An 18,300-nucleotide genomic window follows, 5' to 3' on the forward strand; every position below is an offset into this window, starting at 1 on the left:
AAAAAAAGAGACACACATGCACTACTACTGCTTCTAACAGATCAAATCCTTTCCTACTCTTTTTGCAATTGCATGTCATACCAGTGTTTTAAGGATTCATGGAACAGAAGCATTACCTTGTGATATCATCAAAAACTCCATAACCGCTCTTCTTATCCATTGTCCACTGTCCAATGAACATACTGGGAGAGGAAGAGGTCAGCTTCCCACTGCGTAGCAGACCATGCCCGTGACGCATGTTATCCTGAAAACACCCTTCATACACCTCACCAGTAGCATAGCTGTAATGAAAAAGAGAGTAAGATTCCTATAGTCTACTTTCCTGTTGTGGGTTTGGGGTTTTTTCGGTTGATTTGGGTTCTTTGATTGTTTTTTTTTTTATGGGTGGTTTTTGGTTTTGTTTTTTTTTTTTGTTCCCCCCCACCCCCGCCGAACAGATTAACCCTCTCTTTTTCCTTCTAGGAATTACATTACAGCCACATCAAGCAGGAACTATAGTAAAAGTATATTTGGGATAAAAGCGAGCCTTTAATGCAAGCCTTTTGATGCTTTGTTGTTTCAAAGCCACTCTCTCCCCAACAAGCAAGGCCATTAGAGGTTATATTTATTTCTCAGAAGAAAGAATCCTCTATTATTGAACGGTGGTAGCAACATTAGAACAGACATTAATAACAGAACACTACAAGTATGCATCGTGAGCCATCTACCAAAAGCAAAGCAGAAAATAAGCCAAGCTAACTATAACCACAAGTCTGAAATGTAACAAGAAAGCGACATACAGAGGCTTGGTAAGCAGTGTGCCAGAGCATCAGCCCTGCTCTCCTGCGATGACAGCAACACAAATGCTATGTTACCTGTAAACTCCATGCCCACACATTTTGCCTTCCTTCCAGTACCCCACATAATGGTCATCCTTATTCAATGCTTTGTTTGGCACTCTGTATTCACCGTACCTGTCAATGCACGGAAATGTTACACAAGCACCTATAATACTAACGCATTTCATTAAAAACAGGAGCAGATATATATCACAGACCCATTCTAAAATCAGAATGCTCTATATCATTTTTTGAAGAGAAAGCAGGAACTTTTGAAGAGAAAGCAGGAACTTTTGAAGAGAAAGCAGGAACTTTTGAAGAGAAAGCAGGAACTTTTGAAGAGAAAGCAGGAACTTTTGAAGAGAAAGCAGGAACTTTTGAAGAGAAAGCAGGAACTTTTGAAGAGAAAGCAGGAACTTTTGAAGAGAAAGCAGGAACTTTTGAAGAGAAAGCAGGAACTTTTGAAGAGAAAGCAGGAACTTTTGAAGAGAAAGCAGGAACTTTTGAAGAGAAAGCAGGAACTTTTGAAGAGAAAGCAGGAACTTTTGAAGAGAAAGCAGGAACTTTTGAAGAGAAAGCAGGAACTTTTGAAGAGAAAGCAGGAACTTTTGAAGAGAAAGCAGGAACTCCAACATCACTAGGTCAATTTAGTCCATAGTGCTTTTCTCCTGTTTGATTATGGCATGTTGTAAGTATTCCCCTCTCTACCACACTACAGCATTTTTCTCAACTTTCTAAAGGCCACAAGTCTTCTCGCATCCTAACACTGCTTCTACCTTTGTTGTCAGGACTTAATTCAAGCACACCTTTATTCCAGGGAAAGATGAAAACATATATCTCTACAGAGAATATTTTTTTAAAAAGATGCTTGCTTCCAATTATGCTCAAACAGTGGCACAGAATTGTTCACAATTTCAGTATGCCTGAAAAGAATGAGACACACAACTTTTATTTACTGATTTTAATCTTCTGAGGAGATTAAAATCCAGTTATGAAGGTTCTCCAGAGAGCATGTGTACCCCAACCAGACATTACTATTGTTAAGTGTTGAGACTGTAGCATGCATGCTGAAATGCAAATACATGCATTTGATAATCCTAGCAGTTACAGCTAAATACCAATCCACTTATTTCTGGTGGGGATTGGTTTGCAATATTTCCATCTCCAACAACCCTAAAATCACCAGAGTTACAAATGACCAAAGCTCTAGTCTGGTTTTATAGTTTGACATTATACCAATAGCTAAGGTGCGCTTTAAAAAGCTGTCTGCAGCCAGACCACATTTCGATTTCCCCTCCAACTCAATACTTTGAAAATACATCTGGAAACCAATAGGACTTCTCATATATTTTTATCCTGCCCAGTACAGACATGTCTGCTCACAAGATTCATATAAAAATGCCTTTGGAAAGAAGTTAACCTCTTAGCCTCAGTAGTGCCCTAGGCAGATTCTTAGCAATGAAATCCATAGATTAATTCAAAGCTGTGTAATAAATTATTAAATTACTTTCAAGAGGTCTTATTTGTTTCACCAGATAAGTTGATAATGTCCAGAACTTCCATTCATCCTATTTTCAAACTCCTCTGTACTAGTTATCTTAATCATCAGGATCACATACTCTCATTAGTTTTGTTTTCATCACCCAAACCCTGAAGTCTTCATTCAAGATTTTGTTGTCTCCTTCCTGAATTACTAAACCCTTGCTCTACCAGAAACACAGCAAGGAAAACATAAGAGAAAATGCATCACTACATTGTATGAAAGGCATTGCATTTTCTAGAAGGATTAAAAAAACGATACCAGAACTTTTGAAAGAATATTGCAACACAAAAAGTTAATAGGTGCCTATACAGCAGAAAGTTGACCACAGACTTTTCAATTGGCTTCCTCTGCTTAGAACTTTACACCCACCTACCCATTCTTTCTCCTCCACTGTTTTACCATTTCCTTCCTCCATCCTACAGCTGATTACCGTAATTAGTTTCAGCTTTTATGAGAGCAAATTTTTAATCATGCAGTTGCAGTCTGTTGTGAAGAGAGCCAGCATACCTCTGGATAAATGAGAAATTATCTATATATCAATATATAGATATATCTTGTTAACATACATAACGCTGAGTCAGTAAGATTCACTGCAAACCCTTTCAAGGTTTTTGTTACTATCTTCTACAGCAAAAGGTATTTTTTGCCCTCTGGCTCCACAAGTAGTGAGAGGATCTTACCCATCCTCCAGTCCAGTCCGGAAAGTCCCAGAATACATTCTTCCATCTGCCCACTTTAGGATCCCTCTGGAAAAAATACAAAGCCATACATGTGTATAAGATAATCATTTCACTTCACACTTCCCAAATAACTTCTGTGAGTAAGCCTACTTATTGATACAGCAACCACCTAATTTTGTTTTCAACTGTTATGTTCAAATGCTTTTACCTGCCATGGGGTTTTCCCGAAAGCCATCTCCCATCATAAACAGCATCCTTAAATCGAGGGTCCTTATAAAAGGTGTATTTGGCACTGCGAGAAATCGGAGGTTCCTGTCGTGGCACATTCGCACCAGCTCCATATAGAACTAAGTCAGAAGTCCCTCTAAGGGCCTGATCCACTGCTTGGCTGATTGCCCTCAGCCACTTGGTCTGAAACAGAAAGTGTTTCATCACAGAATTTAGCTAACATCTGTCTTTGCCTTGAATCTCACCTCTGCAGCAACTACAATAATCTCCATCGCACTCCTCAGTAGAGTGTTGTAAAATGGAGCACTGCTACACTCAAGCACAGTGTATAGTAAACCTGCATACCAAGTTGTAGGAAGACTTCATTCTTGGTGAATACTTAGGTGATACTTCTCCCTATTTAGTTTCACAGTAGGAGAGAAAAACTCATTCATATTACTGAAGCCATGCAAAATTTGTAGATATGCCTACCTTTTCCTGTGGTGTTGAAGAAACAAGAACAAGCTGCTCTTCTGGTGTTGTAATCTTCAATCCATTCCTACATGGGGGAGCAAAAAGTATTTTAATCTAGTGAAATTTCATACTGAAAAAGCCAAGGTTTCTTAGAGCATGAATATTGTATCTTCCCTCCCCCACCCTAGCTAGCATTCACTTTTAATATTAAGTCGGCAGTCAAAAGAAGCAGCAGGAAAGACTACTCGCTTCCCTCCTGACTACCTTATTCTTTCTGATGTTTATACTTTTTTAAGACATAAAAATACAGTAAGTTTTCTGAAACAGGAAAGAGGGGTAGACACGATTGCATCCAGCCAATTCCACTCCTAGTTTACAACAGTTGGTTACAAAATGCTCATCCTCCCTCCCAAGATACCTGACTATTTCAGCATCGTAAGCAAGAATACTCACACATTACCAGCTTCTTCCGAAAGAGCTTCTACCCACAGTGTGGACAAGGGAAAAATATGGTGCGTTGAGAACTGTAGGCAAGGAGAAGGAAAAGGGAAACTTCACCAGGTACTTATCCATTACCCCTGCCCCATGCTTTTTCTGAACAGTTTTTTTCCTTTCTTTGAGGACTAGGGAAAACTGAGTATTACAGGCTCCTTACATGCACCTTGTTCCAAGAAACAGCCAACCGAAACCATGCCAATCACCGGGCAACAGCAGTCAAACATTAAACAAAAAAAAAGTACAAATAAATTTGAAATTATGTAAACATGAAAAAATATCACTTTTAAGTGTTCAAGCAACATTGCAGTGAATGGTGCAAAAACTTATCTTGGCTATATGAAAAATATGTCATGTTGTTTGAGGCAGAGAAAAGGTTTTGTTCCTGGACACAAGCTGGCTTACCTGAGCATGTACCAGAGCATCATTAAAGAGGATGAACCAGTTTACAGAGAATCTTCCAGCATGCTGTAGTGACAACCCCCGATTGCTGCTTTCGCAGATTAAACGACGCTCTGGCTTCCGTAAGGAATCCTACAGGTAGGGTTAAAAGCAAAATTAAGGTCAGTGCTACTTGTCTTTCATAGTAAAGGCCCAACCTTTCTAAAGTTAAAGAGTGGTACAGGAACACAGATTAGAAAAGTGAGAAGTGCAACTGGGACAGTACCATCAGTAATAGACACGGGGTGTAATGCTAACAGCAAGAGATTCAAGCTGCTAATGGACTGACAATTGTCATTATACCGTCATTTTCCCAGGAAAGGTCTTCCAGAAGCCAAGTGTGTATTCTGCTTCTTTCCTTTTTCTGCTAAGATGGACAGCAAGGCTCTCATAACAAGAACTAGAATCCTGTAACTTCTGGTATTCTGGAGATGCCTACAGGGCACAAGGTAAGACAGACCTGAGAGTGTTTCTGAACACCTGTACCAACAACACTAACCAAGCTGCAATGCAACTGCTCATTTTATTAAGTCGGCACTCAACGCATGGCAGTTGGTCTGGTTAATAAAGTAACAGTGTGGGCCAAGTTATTTTCTTGGTCACATGTTCTGTTGGTGTGCTGGGAGTTTTTAAAATCACAGAAGTTCCACGAACGTTGAGAGGAGAATGATTAATATACAATTACATGATCTACCTTCTTGCAGCTTAACAAGCTCTAGCAGAAGTAGTGCTAATAATTGCAGGGGTAATACTTTAAATGACTATATTGGGATAAACGTACAAGCAGTTATGGTTCCTGCTTAGTCATCTTCCATTTCAAAAGAATGCAATTATATACATCCAAATGGGTGGTATTACAGCCAAGGATAGCTACAGTAGTGATGCCAAATGGAACTGAAAAGCAACACGCAAACATCGGAATAATATATTTGCAATTAAGTACTCAGACACACAAACAAGTTCTGGCAGGGTAACAAGTTTCTACCTGTCATATGATCTGTGCAGGCGTGGTGCAAGATTGCACAAATAAACTTGCATGATCTTCCCTGCAGCAAATACAAGTCAGAGGTAGCTTCTCTGAGGACTAAGCTATTTCTAATTACCTGGCATTTGCTTCACGCAGTTACTTCCGAGCCATAAGTTTCATGTGTATATTTATTCAGATACAGATAACAAAGCCAGCTTACCACTTCAAAACACGTGGCAAGCTTTAGCAAAGTTCTAGCGTAATTATGAAGTCGTCCAAATGGCATGAAAAACAGAGCATTCAGAACTTCCACTAGCTGGAGGTTTTCCTCATTCTTCTCAGACAGTTTCTGTAACAGCTCCTGGTTTTTACTCAAGAAGTCTCTAAATGATGGGACCATTGGGGAACAGAGGGAGGAGAGAAGAAGAAAGACAGCAAGACATCAGTGATGTTTTACATAAATGAGCTCCAAATGCCCCTTTTTGGATTACCATAAGCCAATAAAAATTATAAAGACAAATGCATGCTGCTTATTAATCTATTCCCAATTTAGTTTAAGTACAGTAATACAGACATGTAGCTCTAACAACTGCAACACAGGACTTTTTTTTACTTCTAGTCTCATATGCTCAATCATTAAACTGGTTGAAGAAAAAGTTGACCAAGTCACCCCACTTGGAGAGTAACTAACTGCCTTTTTCCCCTTTAACACTTGATTAGTAAAAAAGCTAACAGGTGGAATGACTTCCCCATTACTGTTAGAGTAGTAAACTTCTTAAGACTGGTGATTCATACAAAAAGGCCTGAAAGAATTTTAGCTTTGCTCCAGTGCACTTCCCTAAATATATCCAAATAAACTCTTCCCCACCCCTGCTGTTCAAGGCAACTGACCAGTTTTTCCCCTAACTAGAAAAATTACATCCTACCTCAAAGAAAGGCAGGAAATCTGTTCAATCCTCAGTCTGATTTCCAAGAGGGAGAACTAATCTAGTTCAGAGAAGAAGAGGGAAATGATTCTGAAGACAATGCATTAGCACACAAAACCAGGATTTCTTCATTAAAAGGAAAACAAACCTACTTTTCCCTCTCCTTCACCATATCTGTGTGCACACATGTGCTGGCACATATGACACATCTGCATTAAAACACATCCAGCTGGGAAGCATTTAAACCACAAGCTGCAAGAATCAGGTGAGGCTGAGAAAGCAGGCCCCAGGGACAGCGAAACAGATCAGAGAATTGCACAGCAGGGCCACTAAGAATTCTACATGATTAGCAAAAGGCCATTTCACACATCAAAATAACATACCTTGTCTAGGTCTGCTACTGATATTTAAGAACTCTCCTGTTCAACAAGCCTTAGGAATAAAGTCTTCTTTAGAGAGAAGACCATATTTCTTAATTTTAAAGTTAACCATCTGGATGGCTTGCATTTTTAAAGTGCTTCAAGATCCTCACATGGAGGTCTCTGTAGAAAAGTGTCAAATAACAACAGATTCATAACACTGAGTATAGCTCATCTACTCTTTCAGAGGACATGCTCAAAAACCTGCCAACAATGGAGACTTCTACTGAAGCTAGCACTTTTTTTAAAGCTGGGACTATTTGTAATGCATTCATACTGCAGAATATCCATAAAAGACAGGCTGACATTGCTAACCATTGACTTAAGACAGGATCCCTCAGGGAGGGGGCAGGGGGGAAATTCATCATTATCAGCAAAGATATTCTTGACTTCCCTTTGCAAGTAACAGGACAAAACTTCTAAGACATCTCCTCCCTGAAGTTTCAGAACCTGAAAAAGTGTTATTCACCTAATGAGACCCTGGCTGCAGTAGGAGAAGCTGTGACACGTGACAGTGACAACTGATGTGATGAATTCAGTATAAGTAATTTCAGCATCCAGAACTTTTCAGTACTAATTATAAATAAGCTTATACTTGAACTAAGATTTCCTGTAAGTCACCCTAAAAATCTTGCCCCATGCAGAAAGATTCTCAATGTCTTGCTGCAGAGGGATTTTGTATTTAGTCTTTGGCACTGGTCCTCAGGTGCAGAAGACTCTTTGCATCAGGTACCCTGGTGTTTCAAAGAACTTCCAATACCATCAGTTACATTACATTCAAAGTGCTCCATAAACAGCTGTAACAATTACTCCCAGATTACAGAATTTAGGAAGGAAGGAAAGCTGGCAATTCCTCAGACGAGTTAAAAAAATACCCTCACTGCAACAACTTTTTTACAGCACTAGAGTCAAAGATGCACAGTGTCATTACTTTATTTCCTAGACAAAAATACTATTGAACTAAGAAAAAAGCTTTACTTTATGATCTATAAACTTCAAATATACTTTCTCAGGCCTTAAAGGCACAATTCCTTCCTCACATTTAAGAACATCTATGCATGAAATAGAGTTAAGCAACCTGAAGAGGCAGAGAAGATACATGGGCAGAAATGTTGTTATTTTAGCATAATTCTAAAGCGCTTCCATAAACTTAAAGAATTCAAATGAAAGTGAATTCACATTATCTACTCTTACTAATTCTTACAGAAAAGTTTGCTGTTCTGTATTTTCTTGACAGCAACATTTGAAAGAATAAAATACTAACAAACACTGAATAGATGATGAAAACAACCTCAAGACTAAGCTTTCAAAAAAATCATTATCTGAAATCTATTTACATTTCTTTCAAGGAATTTACAATAATTTATGCTTTTTTCCTCCTTTCTCCACCTTCAAGATAAAGTAACTGCTCATTCAGCAGCATTTTAACCTAAACTTTTATCACAGTTGAGAAGTAACTTTTTCTTCACCTGATGGAAAAGGAATTAGTGTACTAGAGTAAGCTGAGACCAAGTCTCTGCATGCTCATTACTACACACATACACACACAATTCTTTAAAGCACAGTTCTTCGCTAGTTGACCAAAAACTCCAGAAAATGGTAAAGATTTGCTTACATTGCTGGCTTTGCAAGGAGCATAAATCCTCCCATTACGAGGAAGTTTGTTACTGAAGTACAATACCTAGAATAGGGAAGAAAAAGAGCTTCAGTTACAAAATAAGAACATCCCTGGAGATAGCAACTGTTGTAATTTCCACCAGTTTACCAATGAGATCTGTAGTATCTTTTACTATACAAGTGATCTAAGTACTTGCGAAAATATTAAACAGTGAAACACTCAATGTTACTGGAACACTGAGTATTCACTTTCCACTATTCACTTTCTATCCTCTATGAGGATAGAACATGCATTACTATTCCACATTTCTCCTGTCATTAGCACAATGCAGACGGGTTACTTTGTAAATGAAACTTTGGGTGGTTTTTTTGGGTTTTTTTTTGTTTGTTTCCCCCAAATTTGGGCATGTACAGAATATGCCATCTGTTTCAACAATTAAAAAAAAAAAAAAAAGCACCTTTCTCCAAGGGAAGAGGTCTCAACTTAGCCCAATTAACAGATAATACTTGTGTTGCCTGACAGATCCTTGGAAGATGGTCAAGGCACTATGCTGAGGAGCATGCATAGGTTCTAATGCTATACACAGGAAAACATGTAAAGCATTAGAAAGCAAAGGGGGAGAGCAGGAGACAGGCAGTAACAACGAGAACAGAAATTAGGTATTTCAGTCTCTGACAAGGAAGAAGAAGAAATTATGAAACCCTTCTAATCTCAGTAACGAGAACCAATTCTGGAAATCCAGGTTACAAGAAAACTGAAGTCAAAGACTAAGTAAGAAAGGGAGAAAAATACATATTTACAATTATGAACAACCCATTTGATAAATGGAGAAGAAAGCTTCTTTTAGGGTGATATGGCATAAGTTTATCACTGACCCAGTAAAAGTTGTAACTGTTGTGCCTGTGTTAGAAAGAAGTGCAATTAGCTGCACATTCTAAATGCTACAGCATAACAACTGAAGCTGATGATCCTGAAATTTTGTTCCCTTAGAGATTTTCAGGCGTCTGGTAACCAAGACTACATTCAGAGAGGACATTTTTAGACTCTCCCCTCTGTCAAGCCAGTGTTTTTCAGAAGCCTGTAGGTATTAAGTATGATGAGACTTCTGCTACATTTGGATGAAATTACCCAGCAACTACAAAAGTTATGGAGGAGAAAGACAGCAAACAGCATGACTGCATAGACTTCCTCTCCCAAAAGCATTAAGCTAATAAAAATAATAACGAGGATATTTCAGACTTAATTCTGAGCACTAAAGCAGCTCTGTCATTGGGGTGACAGGTGTAATGCTAGCTAGTTAGCAGATATCAGGACAGAAGAATCGTTCTTCTGGGAGACAATTTTTAGTTAATGACTATTGAAAAGGCATGTTGTAACCACAGAAAACCCCCAAAGGTAGCTTTACTTAGTAGCCTAGCCATGGTAACTCTATTACATTATATTACAAGATCCTTACTATTAACTAACAAACATGTCACTTTTTACAGGTATATATGCAGCAACCAAAGAAGAGTTTGTATGTAGTTTTACATTAGGGAAGCTGAAGCTGTCCAGTGTACTCCACTGGCAAAGACTTTGAAATATATAGCTCACTACAAAATGAATTAGTTTGTGTAAAACCCTCCATACATTTTAAATAGCAAGAATACAATTTGCACAACAGTTACTTATGTAGCTTTCCTTATGATCTACTTTCCCCTAACTCAGGGCTTGTTGTAGTCAGTAGATAAAGCCTGCAGAGACTCAAGATGAGAGGGAATTGGATACTTGCTCAGTGTAACTATCCAAAAAGAGACTGGAATGCTTCAGGATGGCCAAGCTCCTGGCTTCTTTTACTCCATGAAGAAAGCTACTTAAAGAAGCTCCATGTTGACCAATGAGATAGCACAGCTTGCTGAACCTGCTTGCCATTTCCTGCAACAACTGGATTGTACTTGCATTGCCCAAATTATCTGTAACAGACCAGAAAGCAATTTAGCTTACCTTACAAAAGAGCAGCACCCATTAATAAATGGAATTACCACAAGGTGCTGTTTAGATGTTTTATTGGTAATCTCACCTCATGGCTACATTATCCAGAATCAGGAATTCAACAATTTTAGACTAAATACAGCTCAAATAATTAAGTTATTTCAGGTGAAACAGTCAGGAAAAGTGCAAATACTAATAACATAGTGCAGATGTCAAAATGCAGCTGTATTTCACCAGTTCATCTGAACAGGGGAGAAGAGTAAGACCTTAGCTTTATCTTAAAAATATATAATTACTTTTAAATTTTGCATAAAGAAATTTGTTGTGGAACATAGGGGAAATAATATCAAAGAAAATATTAGAAGTTGTTCTTACCTAAACCTAAAAGAGGTCTAAGAACCTGAGATTTGATCTCACTCAGTTTGAAATAAAACCTTCTCTCAGTAGAAGCCAACTCATGCAAACTGGCAATATATCCCATTACGTTTTTGTCTACTAAGACCAAACAGTTGTCACCACCAGCTATCACATTGCTTATGTACCCTATCTGAAAGATGAAAAAGAGAAAAGAAAAAACAGCAGCTTTAATATTTTGCTTTTTACACTCCAATTTAAAAATAGGGCAATGCAGAATAAAGCATATCTTTAGGAGCACTACGTGATAATAAGTATTAGTTACCTACAGTGACAAACAATGCATTCAATACTGGCTTAATACAAGAACGATAAAAGTAGAAGAAACATTTATAGTCAATGCTGTTCATTTTCCTGGTACTGACAGAGCCTAAAAGACAATAAATAGACCATCTTTTAAGGTGACTCATACAGCCATTCCATATTTAAGAGATAGTGACCTTAAGTTCAGTCACTTTCAGAATTGCAATATACTTCATGCTTTTATCAACAATGTTGATACTAAATAGTATCATTACATCAGCTACTTCTCCTACTAATTAGGAAGTGAGAATAACAAGGCTTTAATATTATGACTGTGCTCTGAACTATAGTCCTTTCTGGACCTGAAAGATGTCAATTTATTGATAATAGTATTAAAGTATCAATAAACTGGACTAATATTAATAACTATACTAACACCACAAGTGGTATTAGTAGGTATTTGCTTTCCACAGTAGTTGGAAGGAAAATGCTTCTCTAAGGTCAGCACAAATGCTACTGATGCTTTGTGGCTCCTCACTAATTCTGGTTCCCATGCAATACTATATAGTAATTCAGTGTTTGAGCTCTACTTTTATTTCCTTTGTTGCTAAATAGAGGATTCCTTAGAAATGTTGAGCCAGAGTTGTTCAACAAGCAACCCACAGGCCAATTCTGATATGCAAGAGCCTACAAGTCACCCTACAAGAGAAGGGAAGGGAATGGCTAGCAACAATCTTACAGAAGGAATACAAGCGTGTGCATGTCTGCATGCACATACATGTGTGCACACACATGCACGTGCATACGCATGGACCCAGTGCCTAAAACCCTGTGTCTCCTCAAAACCCCTCTCCAACTGCTATTCTGCTCAGTCTAGGGAAGTAGCAATGAGACCCAGAAGAGCTGAGACGAAGAGCTGCTTTCTACCCTCACCATCTCCTTTTTGTTACCTTGAACTCAGGTTGGTCTGAAATCAAACAAACAACTTGGAAAAGGACATGCAGAATACACACTCCCCTACTTCACACTAACTTCAAGGCAGATATGAGATTCAGCTTGATGAAAAAAGTTTGCATAGGAGCACCTCCTCTCCCCCATAGACATGCAAATACACACTTCAGTGCCTTTGCTCAGTTCCCCCTTTACACCCATGAGAATGGGAGGGGAGGGAAGGAGATGGTGCAGAACTCGGGGACCTTCTGCCTACTCACAGACAAGATGCATAGGAAGCAGAAGGGAACAGAGAAGGCAGTGCACTCAATCACTTGAGAAACAACAGGAAAATGGAGAGCAATAGCAGCAAAGAATAAACACATGAAGACTGTGGTGAAAACAGCACAATGTAAGGGTGCACTTCTGCAGCATGCGCATATGGAAGGAAATGGATTAGACACACAGGAAACACCTCCTTGTCTCTCAAACAGAAGGAAAGACCAAGAAACAGGCAGGGAAGAGAACAATACTAACTAGGCCTTCTCTCTGTCCTCCGTAAGCTGTGCTCCTGATTTGACTGCTAGGAACCAGTTACTTGACTTGACACCCTTAAAGCTAGTTGAACAACCAGCACTCTGCTAGTTCCAAAAAGCATCAGTATGATTTGCACTAACTTAAAGGAAATACCACTCACCTTACTACAGGATAGTAACAAAACTGGACTCTTAGTACAGCTATTTTCATACAAATTATTTTCTTCTGTTGTCTCCTGGCCACTGTAATATAATCCAGGTTGGAAGTCTTCCTCATCTGCTAAAAAGAGTGAATGATCTAGTCCTGCTGCTGTACTCCAAACACCATCACCACACACCTGAAATTCATGAGAAAGGAAAAGACATTAGAAGACATCAGCTGTAGCTGAAGAGGAGAATACTTAACTCTTCTCAACACACATGCACATAATACACCTGCCAAAAAAAGGTATTGCAATAACTGGTAATTTTTTAACTTCAGCATCTCATAACAAATACATTTCTTGCAGGTATACTGAAAATTACCTTTCTTTCCAGTCTTCTTTCCAATGGCTGATTTTCTGCCTTTAAATTATAAATCAGTTTTATTTTTAAATGGGCATCAGGTGAGCTTGATTAAAGTTGGGACACTATTCTCCCCTCTACATTTAACTGGGAAATCTATAAATTTGAGACACAGTTAACATGCTGTACATTAATTTGCATAAGGCCTAAGCAGGAAAATTCTGCAGCTAGTTTTCCACTATGACAAGCACCAGAAAACATAGGAAAGAGTCTGCTCTAACCCAAAAATCAGTATTTGGCTATTCATTCAATGTGATGAAAAGTTCAAAACAAACAGAAAACCCACTGCCAAAACAGCTCTGGAAATACAGAAATGAACAACAAATATGGTCATGGTCTAGCAAGGCTAAAAATGCTAGAAGCAGTTGTTCAGAATAAAAACAGTGTTCCAAAGTAAAAGTTTCAGCACTGCAACATCAATATCAGAGAAACCAAACATAAGGTAGAAATGGAATTTGACAAGAAGATACAACCAGTCACATTTCTCAGTTTTAGAACTTCAATGTGGTCAAAAACCAGCGGAAGTCTGTGTAAAGGATTTATTGGGTAGATTTTCACAAGCTCATATAAGGATCGTATTCACAGTATAAGCCAAAGAAATCAAGGGTTCTATTACTATATAGCCCACAGATCCATAAACAAGGTCAGTTTTCAGAAATTACTTTGCACTTGCATAAGAAGAGACCCTAAACCGAAAGACGAAAAACACAGAAAACAGAAAGTACCTTTGCAAGACGAGGCACTGTTGTGGGGGAGTTCAAGTGACCAAGCTGGCCAGAGATATTACTGCCCCATGAATACACCTGTAAGAAACATAGGTAAACATCAGAATGTAACTTTATATACACAGACACATACTGAATTGTAGTGGTACAACACATCAAGTGTGCAAACACACACAAGTCAAGGGTATAAGATTCATGTACCAAGAAGCACTTCCCTAATTTCCACTGTCTTCCTATATTTGCAAATTGTCTTCTCACTTCAGAAATGGAATGCACCAAATCCAGTCATGGCAATCTTTAAACATAATGTTGACAGTACATGTAGAACTTCGGCAGAAATAGAATTAAAATTCCGGCAGAAATAGAATTAAAATTCCACACTGCTTCCAAGTTGCCTCCCACAAACAGGAACAAAAGTTTAGAAGCAAAAGAAACAAAAACCTAGAAAACACTAAACATGACAATTACATCATAGATAAGCAATAAATGATAACAATCACTTGTACCTGGGATTTGGCAGTGAGTGCTAAGGAATGATGGCCACCAGCAGAGAGGTGAATCACTTCTTTACCATCTAGGCTTTTCACACATAGTGGTTGAAGCCTGTCAATCCCCAGAACCCATTGCAGAGCAGGGGAGGGGGGGAGGAAGGAAGAAAATAAAATTATCAGATGTATTAACACAAAAATACATTCCAAGTTTTATTTTTTCTCCTCAAGAAGTTAGAGAAAACAACCATACATGGAGTCTTTTGGCAATAAACCAGCTTAGTCAAAAAGGTCATGAAGGGCAAAAGTTGATGACAAACCTCATCCCAATTTGAACAAAGTCAAAATATCACCAAAACTCCTAGTGATTACGAGGGGAAAAGTCATAACTGATTGACATTCAGTAACAATACAGCATAAAACATGTTACTTAGAGGAACTTAGGTCACAACACTTAAAAGAACAAGAACACAGTGCAAGGCAGTTGACCGAATTTGAGAATTTGAGAAAATTGAATACTCAAAATTTCTTAGTGACCTACTGAATAAAAAAAACATTTATCAAAGACATCTCACCTTGGCAGAACATCACCATGCCCTAGCTGTCCTTCCTTCCCTTTTCCCCAGCTCCATACCTCTGTTCTCAGAGAGGGTAAAAGAGCATCAGCCTCACCACTGTAGGTTGGAGTCAGAGCTACAGTCCTCATTTTTGCCCGCCCTACCTTCCGTAAGAGCCTAGGAGAAACTGAAAACAGGCCAAGAAATAGAAAAATTTCTCATCGTTTTAGGTAAATGTATCACTCAGACTGTTTTACACAGTAACAGTACCATTTGAGATAACGGATCAAGACTTCTTAGAGAGGTCTTAATTAAGATGGAGAGCAAAGGCTGACATGTAAGAAGATAGGTTACTGATACACAGAAGTAACATATGTGCTAAAAGTAGACAGATCCCAATTAATTTTTACCAGCTGTTAAAGGATAACAGGCATATGAGAACTACGCAGTTATACTGAAGCAAATGAACCAAAACAAACTATGCATTAAAAAAAGTATGTTTTGAAAGAAAATATATCCTTGCAGTGAACAGATTTCAATACTTCCTAAAAATCTCCCCTCAGATCCAAGATCAATATTGAACTAAACCATGTACCCATTAAGAACAATTAACGACACTAAAATCTATGAGGGAAGAAGGTCATTGACTGAAGTCTGGCAGCAGGAATTAGAATATTTCTAGGTCCCTGGCTCAAAATCACCTCAGTGCAGTAGGGTCTACACAGGCCACACAGCTTTTTAGCTTCTATGCAACCTATATGAAAGCCAGTTTGCCATCATTTTGCAATAAGATGCTCAGACTACAATGTGCCCACTTTACCTTACTTTACCAACAAAGAATGTTCCTAAACCCACTATGCTTTTCTTAACATGCAGTATCTCCTAGTCTTCACTCCCTCCAGCACTTTCAAGTCCTAAAATATAGGTTATAATTCATAAACACCTTTGGTAGTTTATTAGATTTGTGTTCAATAAATACATTTTATTTTCAGTTATAAACCTCCGCATTATTATAACTTTTCCAGTTGATTTTCCCAACATGTTTTTTTTACCTTGTGACAACAAGCCAGGCAGGGAAAGTCTTCGACTCCCTCCTTCAGATTCCTCCTCTCTAATATCTACTAAACTGGAACTCTTCTTCCCCTGCATGGATTCCAGTCTGACCTGCTCTTCTCGGCTGTCTTTCAGAGCTTCAGGCCCTAGGGAACCGCCACCAGTTTGAGATCCTGGTTCACTTGAAGGTGTGCCATAGAAGTTCATTACTTTCTTCAGAGACAATGCTCCAGCTTCATAAGTAGCAGCTACTCTCACACCAACTGCTGATGCACAAGAGGCCACCAAGCTGTTCAGGGCAGACGTGCTGGTACCTGGAGGGCCAGGGATACAAGCACTGAGTTGCTCTTCTTGAGAAGGCTAAAACCAAAGAAAAATTGAAGACTATCATACCAGACAGCACATAACAGTAGGATGACAATATACACATTCACTATTCAAACTACGTGCTATAATGAACAATACATTATGAGGAAGCTTTTTATACTTAGGTGTACATCTGTTCCTCAGAATTGTATTTTTTTAGGGTAGGACCAAGCCCCATTTCTACATGGCCTGGCTTTCCCTGTTGCACTTGTCTTGTAGCTCATCCATAAGACACTGTGGATCTGTTTGGGTTTTTTAAATACAAAAAAAAAAAAAAAGGATCTTTGCAAACAAGTATAAGAGGGGATTTCATTTTAGGCTTATTACCAACTTCGCCACCAATTGAAGTGCATCAGTGAGCATGCTGTATTTACAGAGATAAAGGTCTCTCTCTTCAACATGTTAAAAGGAAAACAGTGTTCATGTATTCATTTTGCAAGGTCTACCTTAAGACCAGTCTGGGTTACGTGTCCCCTTATGCTACTGTTGTATCCATATAAAGCTTAATTAATAATCAAGTCACACTAGGGACAAACTGACCAAAGGCAATTATTAGTACCAGCACATGATTACCTATAATAGCAATCAATTTACCCACCAAATAAGAAATAATGCACAAGATATTTGCCAAATAGTTTGAACGTTAAAACAAAGACAGCAAACTCCCATTTTCCCACCTAATACATGGTGCAAAATAATATTATTATAAATATAGCTCATTTTACTCTGCCAGAAGCAAAACAGTCTGACTTCTCTTCTTTGTGAAAAGTTAGGCTAAAGGATTGGGATTGGTCTTGTTTACTTGTACTTCATTCCTATTTATAAAAGGCAAGCCTAGCAATACAGAAAAGCAAATGTGATTTCTGTAGCAAAGCAAAGAGAAGCAAAGGATTTTACTAATGCTGAAACATTACATTAGTCCTCATCTCTGCTCTTCACATGTATGCTCAACTGTGTTAAGATTCAGTGAATCAATTCCAGGCTTATTTATTCCTGGACTTTTGCAAGGGAAACAGTACTCTGGAAATATTCCAGAACAAGGAGTTGAGAAAGGGAGCATGAAACTATGCATTTCAGTCATTTCCTAATGGCAGGAGTTCTCGCATGAGGCTGAGGGGCCCACAACTGCTAGAATGCATTTGTATTAGCAAAAAGCAAAGGGAAGGACAACTGTGTTCACACAATGTTTATTTCTCTGAAATAGGTTTCCCTCAGAATAGGAAAATATAACTTGCTGAATCCCCAAGTTACTGGACAGTTGTTGGTTTTTTTAAATACTTTTTTTTCCCCAATCAGAGGTGACAACAAAAATCAACTATTTATTAGGCACTGTGAAATCTGCCTCCCAGAACCATTGTGAAAAAATCTTTAATGTAACTATTAAAAAAAATTAAGAAACCAATGTCTACACAACACTTGAAACGACAGAAGAAATTTTCAGAATTCTGCTATGGACTTTGCATATTGGGCCACAGAGTGCCAGTTTTCCTTACCGATGTTACCTTTACCATAAACCATCCAGCAGGACAGTACTCACATACTGCAAGATTTTGGATTAGCTTTCTAATAGCTTTTTGGTTGTAACTTCCTCCCCCCACCCCAAATAAGATTTTTTTCAAAAAAGTGGAAAACATAGTATTTTGCAGGGAGCTGGGAACAGCTCTTGAACCTTCATATCAAGCATTTTCTGATGCTTATTAAGAAATTATTACTTTACTGTTCTGCTATAGCATCAAAACTGTGTCGTTGAACCATTTTTCACATCACACAGAGTAGTACTTATGTATTTCCCATCCCTGTTTATACGTTTATGCCACCCCCACGTGATTAACATTAGAAGCCTTTTGGTCAACTTTTTAACATTA

General features: G+C 38.4%; 1 protein-coding gene across 6 annotated transcripts in view; it reads right to left on the bottom strand.

Moving 5' to 3' along the window:
• ALS2 (alsin Rho guanine nucleotide exchange factor ALS2) overlaps positions 1–18,300 on the bottom strand; it is a 51,232-nt gene that overhangs the window by 22,464 nt on the left and 10,468 nt on the right. For all 6 annotated transcript variants that reach the window (XM_052793625.1, XM_052793622.1, XM_052793626.1 and 3 more), the window contains exons 5-21: positions 16,069–16,429; positions 15,035–15,203; positions 14,478–14,574; positions 13,972–14,049; positions 12,844–13,020; positions 10,935–11,106; positions 10,360–10,540; positions 8,586–8,651; positions 5,846–6,008; positions 4,962–5,093; positions 4,623–4,751; positions 4,176–4,246; positions 3,741–3,807; positions 3,250–3,452; positions 3,042–3,107; positions 855–953; positions 117–281 (exon numbers count right to left, since the gene is read on the bottom strand). In XM_052793625.1, coding sequence (XP_052649585.1) covers positions 117–281; positions 855–953; positions 3,042–3,107; positions 3,250–3,452; positions 3,741–3,807; positions 4,176–4,246; positions 4,623–4,751; positions 4,962–5,093; positions 5,846–6,008; positions 8,586–8,651; positions 10,360–10,540; positions 10,935–11,106; positions 12,844–13,020; positions 13,972–14,049; positions 14,478–14,574; positions 15,035–15,203; positions 16,069–16,429 — 2,396 coding nt within the window. The remainder of the gene's footprint in view (positions 1–116; positions 282–854; positions 954–3,041; positions 3,108–3,249; positions 3,453–3,740; positions 3,808–4,175; positions 4,247–4,622; positions 4,752–4,961; positions 5,094–5,845; positions 6,009–8,585; positions 8,652–10,359; positions 10,541–10,934; positions 11,107–12,843; positions 13,021–13,971; positions 14,050–14,477; positions 14,575–15,034; positions 15,204–16,068; positions 16,430–18,300) is intronic.

The sequence above is a fragment of the Harpia harpyja genome, chromosome 7 (genome assembly GCF_026419915.1).
Source record: "Harpia harpyja isolate bHarHar1 chromosome 7, bHarHar1 primary haplotype, whole genome shotgun sequence".
In the NCBI taxonomy this organism is placed as follows: domain Eukaryota; kingdom Metazoa; phylum Chordata; class Aves; order Accipitriformes; family Accipitridae; genus Harpia; species Harpia harpyja.